Source organism: Diceros bicornis, chromosome 7, assembly GCF_020826845.1.
Source record: "Diceros bicornis minor isolate mBicDic1 chromosome 7, mDicBic1.mat.cur, whole genome shotgun sequence".
NCBI classification, from domain to species: domain Eukaryota; kingdom Metazoa; phylum Chordata; class Mammalia; order Perissodactyla; family Rhinocerotidae; genus Diceros; species Diceros bicornis.
The window spans coordinates 75,097,283-75,107,153 of record NC_080746.1 but is presented as its reverse complement, the minus strand read 5'-3'; the positions used below and the strand labels follow the sequence as shown (position 1 = coordinate 75,107,153).

Sequence of the window (9,871 nt, the reverse complement as noted above, 5' to 3'; positions counted from 1 at the left end):
CTAGGAGAATCTCTGTCTTATCACAGAGTCATCAACAAAATGATATTGCAGACCATTTTTTAATGTTTTCTACAATTTAAACAATAGAGATAGGAATTCTTTTTTTTTTTTAGTAAGTTTTTTTGTGTGTGTGTGTGAGGAAGATCAGCGCTGAGCTAACATCTGCCAATCCTCCTCTGTTTGCTGAGGAAGACTGGCCCTGGGCTAACATCCGTGCCCATCTTCCTCCACTTTATATGGGACGCCGCCACAGCACGGCTTGACAAGCGGTGTGTCAGTGCGCACCTGGGATCCGAACCAGCGAATACCATGCTGCCACAGCAGAGGGTGCGCACTGAACCGCTTGTGCCACCGGGCTGGCCCTTAGATAGGAATTCTTCTCCATCTCTAAAGACATGTAGCATTACTCTGTTGAATGACTTTAGTGGGGGGTTTTTTTGGTGAGGAAGATTGTCCCTGAGCTAACATCTGTGCCAATCTTCCTCTATTTTGTATGTGGGATGCCACCACAGCAGGGCTTAATGAGCACTGTGTAGGTCAATGCCTGTGATCCAGACCCACGGACCCCGGGCCGCCGAAGCAGAGCACTCGACCTCAACCACTACACCACTGGGCCAGCCCCTGGGGTTTTTTTTAAGCTGTATATAAGCAGAACTTTTCTAGATTCCTATATTTGATTTTGGGATCCATGATTTAAGGGAAAAAATCACAAGTATGTGTGGAGGAGTATACAATGATTATTTTAAAATTTGTAAAATGAGAACTAAGCATTTAGAAAAGTATTAATGTTAAAAGAAACAATGTAAAATTGTGAGATGTTACAGTGGATTGGTTCACTCAACAGCTTAAACCTGCATTCCTGTCCTACAGAGGAAGGAAAGTTAAACACGATTATTGCCCAACCTCCCTTGCAGCTAGGATTCCAGATATGATTGGTCCAATCAATCAGATGCATTCACCTGAGACTTTTACTCCGAACCGAGTCACATGGGGAGAGAGGCAGGACACGAAGTAGCCATTTTCGCCACCACAAAGCAAGGCAAAGGTGGTGTGTTTCTGGAGCTGGCAACTGTTCACGGCTTCCTAATCCAGCAGGTGGCTTCCTGACCTGGCAGGCAGCTTCTCAACTGTTCCAAAAGCACCAGCTTCTTTGGCAGCTCACTCTTGTTATGCAGTTCCTAGAAGCTCAGCCTAGATTCTGTTTCTTCAGCCCTCCCAGAGATTGTGTGAGCTCTCTATAGACCCCTTAATCAACCCCATTCCATCTAATAGCTAAAGAAGATTCTATTACCTACAACCAAGAATCTTGACCCATACAGAATTTGGTAGTTAGAAGTAAGGTGCAGCAAGTAAAAGGATCTTAACAAGAGAGTTGGCTTACTTGAGGAGGCAGGGCTTTGGGCAGTGAGAGCTCATGCCAACTGAGGTTAAGCTATCAGAGGAAGTGCTGGTAGAACCTCAGAATGCTAGCCTGTGTTAGCTGCTTCTTGCCTCTTTCAGCAAAGGCCTCCAAGAGAGATGTGACCAAGCTAAGGTTAACAAGTCTGCAGAGATGGAAGAGAATATAGCCTTGCTGAGAGAATTGTTTTCTGTCTACAAAATACATTGACCAAGTTCCAAATCTGGAGCCCTGAAGAATTGAAAAAGTCTACTACTACCGTACTCCAAACTGAAACAGTTGTAAGTAAAGGTTCTGAGGAAGCTACTAAAGCTTCCTCACCCTTTTTCAAGATATTTCCCTTAAGAATTTTCTGCCAAGTAGTGGGAGCCATCCCAAGGAAAAAACATCAGATTAAGATTGTTGTCATCCCATCCAAGGTCCCAAGTAGGTCCCATTCATTTAAGACTCCACGGGAGAGAGAGAACAGAGGCCAGCAAGTACAAGATGAGGTGTTTTATTAAAAACTATGTCTTGCCAAGATCTTTGACTGTCATTACTCACAGTAATAATTGAAGAGAACAGACCAGAAACTTACCAAGTTTTTAAAACTGTCTTGCCAAAACAAAACAAAATAAAAACCCTAAACCTGGCCTGCAACAGCCTGTAACTATCTAAAACAATCCCTGAGCCCCCGAAGCCACAATAACAGGCGGTGAAGTGCTGAGGCTGTCCGGGCTCCAAGAAGGGCACACTTTCCAATGCCCACTCAGATGTGCCCTTGAAAATTAATGGACAATAAAAACTTCCTAGAGGGCAACACCAAGGACCCCTGAGGACATTAGACAAGGGAGTTCCTCCCAGAAAGGTGAATCAGGAAAAACAAAGAGATATATTTATGGACAGAGAAGAGAGACCTTGCTATTTTTGGCAAGCGGTATTTTTTTAATTGTTATGGATCAGTGACTGCTACGTTTCTCATTTTTCCCTTTTCTAAAAGGTCGACTTGACTGCAGTTTATCCTGCACCTATACCACCATTATGCGTGTGGTGCTAATGGGGCAGACACCTTGCTTTTTAGTCTGTAGAAGGCCAGAGCATAAGAAGCCACATCCTAACCTGACGGAGGGGACTATACTCAGATACGGTCTTTGAGCTATATGCAATAATGGATTGGATTTTTGTGGTTTTCTTTTGGGGTGAGAGAAGTGTCTTCTGTTTCAGAAGAATGTACATAGATATTTAGGCAGCCAACAAAGCTGTTTGGGTTAAAATTGAAAGTTGCCTACCAAACATTCCCTCTTTCCTTCTTCCTTAGTTAAAGAAGCCTAACTTTTAGCTGGTTACATTGCCACATGGATTCTCAGCTTCCCTAGCAGCAGGTGGCCATGTGACTCAGTTCTGGCCAATGAGCTGTAAGTTCAAATGCTGTGCAGTTCTCTAGGAAAACTGTCTAAAGGAAGCTGATTTAACCAGGGAAAGTTCCTTTTCTTGCCCTTCCCCACTGCCTCCAGAAGCAATCTTGGATGGTGAGAATGAGGTAACTCGAGGATAAAAACCATGTGCTGAGGATAGCGGACCAGAAAGATAGTAACCTGGATACCACCTACATCCAGAGTTCTTTCATGTAAGAGGCAAAAACTCCTATTTAGTTTAAACCACTCTTATCTTTGGCTTTTCTTTATATGTTGCAGAACCTGATCTTAAATGATAGAGTATAAAGTGAAAATATGAATGAAAAATGACCTGAACTGGTAGCAAAAGCTATTCAGTACAAGAATTTCTAGCAGTTAACGTTGTTGAAAGTAAAAAACAGTTACCAAGAAGCACTGGGGAATACTGTGGTCTTCTCAGGAGAAGGATTATTAATATCAAAGAGCCTTTATTGAGAGAGGGGATGATAAGCCCCCATAAAAAAGTATCTATCCTTCTCAGTAAGTGAGAGCAATTTATTTTAAAAGTAATAGAGCTTTCTCACTTAAATAGTTAGATAGTTTCATTAAATTATGGCATAAGGCCACTTAATTAAATCACTAAAGGAGAACCAAGAGAAAGAAGGGAAGGATGAAAGTGAGAGCAGATATTGAGTTTGTTTTCTTCCTGGTTCTGGTAGACTTCAATCCTTAAATATCTGTGTCCCAAAAAAATGTGTTTTCACTTAAAAAGCATCTTCCTTTATTCCATATATGCTTTAAAATATTTATTGAGCAGAGAAAAAGGAAGGGAGGTAAAAAGAAGAAACAGATGTTGATTTAATAGTTTTCTTCCAAGTTCTGGTGGACTTCAGTTTTTAAACGTCTGTTTGAAAAAAAAAATATGCTGTCATTTTCAAGGTATCTTCCTTTATCCTGAATCTCCTTTTATATACAGATATATTAAGTATTTGTTTTTTATTTTATTTATTTTTTTTATAATTTTATTTATTTATTTTTTCCCCCAAAGCCCCAGTAGATAGTTGTATGTCATAGCTGCACATCCTTCTAGTTGCTGTATGTGGGACACGGCCTCAGCATGGCCAGACAAGCGGTGCGTCGGTGCACACCCGGGATCCAAACCCGGGCCGCCAGCAGCAGAGCGTGCACACTTAACCGCTAAGCCACGGGGCCAGCCCTAAGTATTTGTTTTTTAAATATGCTCAGCTAATCATAGATTACAATTTTAAAAAATGTTCTCTGATGATATCAATAATTGATTAAAAAGAGTTATGAATAATGTTGAAATAAATCATTTCACCATAAATATGGCTATCAAATTATATAGCTTTTGAAATGTGCTGATGCATAAAAATTTTATAGGCCTTTTCATTTTTCTTTAATACAAGTTACTCTATTTCTACAAATATATAGGAAATAGCATAGATACTAATTATTTGAAATTATATTTGTAATAAATGTCAATTTCAATGTATTCATTTTTTATTTCCTTAAACAAATAAACAAACAAAATTACATACGTGGCTGGAACTTCAATTCTCCACCAGGCCCTGATGGGGGAATTTCTTGTTGTAATTTTTTTTGTTCCATCTGCTGTACAGCCTAGGGAATGGAGAAACAATGTCTTAAAAGTAAGTTTTATTTGATTTTCTCTCATATGTGTGACCTTTGACAAAGGGCAAGAAACTAACTGAAAACTGTTTCCCAAAATGAGATATTCAAACTCTAAAATTAGTTTTTAGGTTAATATTCAACAGAGCAGTTTAAAAAACATTAAAATTTAAATATGACAGCTAATAGTACATGGAAATATTATATTACAAAAACACAGCCTTTTGGCAAGGCACCTAAAACCCTTTTCCACGCCACAATCCTTTTACAAAATACCACCTGATGATACTCCAGCTTCTGAGCCTCAAGCTGGTCATGCTGACGTTGTAACTCTTCTTTTTGCTTCTGAAGCTCATCTGCCTTTTTCTTAAGTTCATTTTCTTGTAAAGAGATAAGTTTTTCATATTCTCTCAGTTCTTCCTCTGTGAAGAACTGTTGCTGATCCAACGTCTACATGAAAAAAAATAAGGAAAGAATACAACAATAAGGTCTGATTCAGCTTTAAAATTCTATGATTAGCAAACTATAAAAGAGTATCTATAGTATTACACCTTGTGGGTAAGAAAGAAGGGGAAAAAAGAAAATATATATTTATGTACTCATTTGAGCGAAAGGAAAACAGGAAAGACAACCCAGAGACTGATGAGATTGGTTACCTACAGAACAAAGGAGCGGACTGGGTGGGAAACGACAAAGAGAATGTGGGAAGGAAAATCACGCTCCTCTGAATACACCTTTTTTATACAGATTTGATTTTTGGAAACCTGTCAATGTTTCACATACTCAAAAAAAAAAACCCGAAAAAAAATGAAATCCACAAGGACAGGAAAACTCCCCAAGTTGAATACAAACAGAAGTAAATAAATAATACCTTTAAGTGAATAAAATAACCTACAGAAAGACGAGGGGGACAAAAAGAACTAACCCAAGAAATTTTTGATCACAGTATTTGAACTGTATGCCCTCAGGTTAAAAACAACAACAAAAAAATCTAAACAAATATTAAACTTTTGTTTTGCAGAGGCATGGATTAGCAATTCTGAAACACTTTGTCCATCCTAGGATTGAGCAAATAAGTGGAACATTATTGTGGAAAATGGGAACCAGGTTTCATATGAAATATGGAAAGAGGAAAATATAGAAGGTTATATCGAAAGTGGAGGTATCAGATTGAAATTTAAGGAGATAGTGTGAACTCCTGAGTTTTAATACACACTGATAGCTAAATATGTAAAAATGAATATAAATGTGTGTAGGTGTCTCTACATATGTGTATATGCGTGTATGTGTGGATATATGTTAATATACACATAATATACATAAATATATATATATATATATATTTTTTTTTTTTTAATTCCCCAACTGTGCTATCTGACAAGGCCTAGAAGCAATGATGCTCCAGGAGCAAGGAGCATTTCCAGGGCCCAGATCCTGGTCTGTAAGATCAATCCCCACTAAAAGGAAGCAGTGCTTCTCAGAAAAAGAGCTGATTCCAGAGGAGAGACAGAGAAAGAACAAGACGAGCTTTGAACATCTTATTATGCTAAAAAGTAAGGAAGTCCTCAAAGAATGATAGGAACATGCCAGAAGGACACAAAGCCAGTTTGAGGAAACTCCCACTAGCCAAATCGGGGACAATTTGAGCATCGAAATAAATAATGATGGTAAGGATTCGAGCTTATTGAATAAAACAAGAAGCCATGAGTCTACACTAATATAAATAGATAGAGAAGGGAGAAGGGACAGCTTTTCCCTTTTTTTTTTTTTGGTGAGGAAGATTAGCCCTGAGCTAACATCTGTTGCCAATCCTCCTCTTTTTGCTGAGGAAGACTGACCCTGGGCTAACATCTGTGACCATCTTCCTCTGTTTTATGTGGGACACCTGCCACAGCATGGCTTGATAAGAGGTACATAGATCCGTGCCTGAGATCCAAACCTGTGAACCCCGAAGCGGAGCATGCAAACTTAACCAATATGCCACCGGGCAGGCCCCAGCTTTTCCTTATAGTAGAAAGGCAACAAATGAATGTAAATGGAAAGATGATTAGAAAATCACCATTTGTTAAGAGTCTTGGTAACAACTGATTCTGGCCAGAATCACCAGTGGATGCTAAAACTAGTATATATACTCAAAGTATATCCCCAAAGATACGTTTTTTTAAAAACAGAACACTCTCATTTTTTATTGGTGGAAATGTAAATTGGTACAATTCTTTTGAAAAGCACTTTTACAAAGTATATCCACAGCCTTAAAAATATTCCCTTGGTCCTGTTAATGCTACACTGAGAATCTGTCCTATAAAATATCCCTAAACACATAAAAAGCTGTATATAAAAATAGCAGCACTGTCTTTTGTAAATCACAATAAAAGACTGGAGATAACCTAAATGTCTAACTCTGAGGAAACAGTGGAGCACCTCTATAGCTATTAAAATAATGCTTACAAGTAGTATTTGGAAATACTTTTTCTTTTTTTTTTGGTAAGGAAGATTACCCCTGAGTTAACATCTGTTGCCAACCTTCCTCTTTTTGCTGAGGAAGACTAACCCTGAGCTAACATCTGTGCCCATCTTCCTCTATTTTGTATATGGGACGCCGCCACAGCATGGCTTGATGAGTGGTGCATAGGTCCACGCCAGGGATCCGAACCTGCGAGCCCCGGACTGCAGAAGCCGAGCGTGCGAACTTAACCACTATGCCAACTGGCCAGCCCCTGGAAATACTTTTGATATGATGTTGAGTGAATTATTTTTTTTAAAAAAAGCTGACTTCTGATTTTAGCAGTCTGGTGGGTTAGACAAGATACTTTTTAAATTAGAAAAGGTAAAATAGTAATTTTATGGTGGGGAAACCTGGTAGACATCACCTTAACCAAATAATCAAAGTTAACATTGCCAGTTATGGGAATAATCAGCAGCATATGCCTCCTGATACGGTACACTTAGCATCACTTTGGTGGTATTCCTACCAAAAGTAGGAATCATAAGGAAACAGCACACAACCTCAAACCAAGGGACATTCTACAAAATAACTGGTCTGTACTCTTTAGAAATCGATGCCATAAGATACAAAGACTCAGGAACTGTTTCAGAGGAAAGGAGACTAGAAAGACATTACAACTAAATTCAAGGCAAGATCTTGGATTTTCTTTTGCTATAAAAAACAATATTGGGAAAATTAACAAAAATCTCAATAAAGTGTAGAGATTAGAGTATTGTGTGTATAGCATTAATAATTTTACTGTAATTATGCAATATAAATCCTTGTTTGCAAGAAATACACACTCAAGTATTTAAGGTTAAAAAGCAGCATCATGTGCAACTTACTCTCAAAAATAATTATATATGTTATATATATATATACACACACAGATCAAAAATAGAGAAACAGAGAAAAAAAGAGAGAGAGACAAAGTAAATGTAGTAAAATGGGAAATCTGGGCGAAGGGTATTCAAGAATTCCTTGTCTATTCTTTTTTGTTTGTTTATTTGTTTTGTTTTGTTTTTTGTGAGGAAGGTCAGCCCTGAGCTAACATCCATGCTAATCCTCCTCTTTTTGCTGAGGAAGACCAGCTCTGAGCAAACATCTATTGCCAATCCTCCTCTTTTTTTTTCCCCAAAGCCCCAGTAGATAGTTGTATGTCATAGTTGCACATCCTTCTAGTTGCTGTACGTGGGACGCAGCCTCAGCATGGCCTGAGAAGCGGTGCGTCAGTGCGCCCCTGGTATCCGAACCCGTGCCGCCAGTAGCGGAGCGTGAGCACTTAACCGCTAAGCCACGGGGCCGGCCCCCCTTGTCTATTCTTGCAACTTTTTTGTAAACCTGAAATTATGTCAAAATGAAAAAAGTATATAATTATCTATTGATCTAGTTCACCCAAAGCACTAAAGGGAGTTGTTTGAATAATCTTAGCATTCTTCTTCTTCATCAAAGTCCAGAAATATTTCCAATGTTAGACAAAAACTTATAACAAAAAGAAGCTGATTTCTTTAACCTCAAACTAAGATGACCAACTGTCCCAATTTGCCCAGAACTTTCCTGGTTTTAGCACTAGAAAGTTCTACATCCCAGGAAACTCCTCAGTCCTGGGTAAACCAGTATGGTTGGTCACCCTATCTCAAACTATTTTCTTGACAATTAAAAATCTAATTAAAATGGTAATCTTTTTGTTTTATATTTTACATAGAAAAAGACAATGTTCTTTCTTCAATCTATTTTGGTTGGTACCTCTCAACCACTCCTTCAAAGATGTGCATGCACTCATTAATACACAGTAAACTATGGCATAAATTGGTATATGTTTCTGGAGCAATTTGACAAAATATATTTAAAAACTAAAATGTTCATAAACTTTGAGAATAGTTCTATTTCTGGGAATTAATTGCAGGGAAATCATCACAGATACCCAAAAATGAACAAATGGACACTCATCATAGTGTTGTTACAGTAAAAAAAAATTGCAATTGACTCAAAATGTCTGACTCTGGAGGAGTGATTATATAAATTATGCTACAACCACACAACTGTATGCTAAGTAGTCATTTTTTAAATCATGTGTTTGAGGAATGGCATTAGAAAATGTTCATGGGGCCAGCTTGGTGGCGCAAGCGGTTAAGTGTGTGCACTCCGCTGCAGTAGTCCGGGGTTCGCCGGTTCAGATCCCGGGCGTGCACCAACGCACTGCTTGGCAAGCCGTGCTATGGCAGTGTCCCATATAAAGTGGAGGAAGATGGGCACAGATGTTAGCCCAGGGCTAGTCTTCCTCAGCAAAAAAAAAAAGGAGGAGGATTGGCAGATGTTAGCACAGGGCTGATCTCCTCACCAAAAAAAAAAAAAGAGAGAGAGAGAGAAAATGTTCATGAAATACTGTTAAATTAAAAAAAAATTTTACAAACACACAAAGTCATTTATAGACTATGAAGCCATTTTTAAAAACATATAGATATGACTTTATGTGCATATATAAATTAAAAATGGGACAGTATACCATTTATATACTATATGTTATATATGCATATACTAAATTAAAAAGCTGCAGGGCCGGCCCAGTGGCACAGGCAGTTGGGTGTGCGCACTCCGCTGTGGCGGCCTGGGGTTCGCCGGTTCAGATCCCAGGCACACACCAACACACCACTTGTCAAGCCACGCTGCGGCGGCATCCCATGTAAAGTAGAAGAAGATGGGCGTGGATGTTAGCCCAGGGCCAGTCTTCCTCAGCAAAAAAAAACAGGAGGATTGGCAGATGTTAGCTCAGGGCCGATCTTCCTCACAAAAAAAAAAACACATTAACTGCATATTATTTCCAAATTGGCATAATACAATGCATAATTTCAGTGTCTACCTCTGGATGATAGAATTATAGGTAACTTCTAATTTATTCTTCTAATGTATCTATGTGTCTAATTTTCAAGAGTGAACAATATTTTACACTTAGAAAAAGTACAA

General features: G+C 38.6%; 1 protein-coding gene across 5 annotated transcripts in view; it reads right to left on the bottom strand.

The window, feature by feature from the left end:
* Window positions 1-3,563: 3,563 nt before the first annotated feature.
* The window catches only part of NUCB2 (nucleobindin 2), a 38,385-nt gene continuing 32,077 nt past the window's right edge, over window positions 3,564-9,871 (bottom strand). For 4 of the 5 annotated variants that reach the window (XM_058546070.1, XM_058546069.1, XM_058546073.1 and 1 more), the window contains 3 exons: window positions 4,702-4,872; window positions 4,332-4,413; window positions 3,564-3,676 (listed from right to left, as the gene is read on the bottom strand). In XM_058546070.1, the coding sequence (XP_058402053.1) occupies window positions 3,669-3,676; window positions 4,332-4,413; window positions 4,702-4,872 (261 nt within the window). In that variant the 3' untranslated portion in view covers window positions 3,564-3,668. Of the gene's footprint in view, window positions 3,677-4,323; window positions 4,414-4,701; window positions 4,873-9,871 lie in introns of those variants that run through there. The other variant, XM_058546072.1, reaches the window with a different exon arrangement.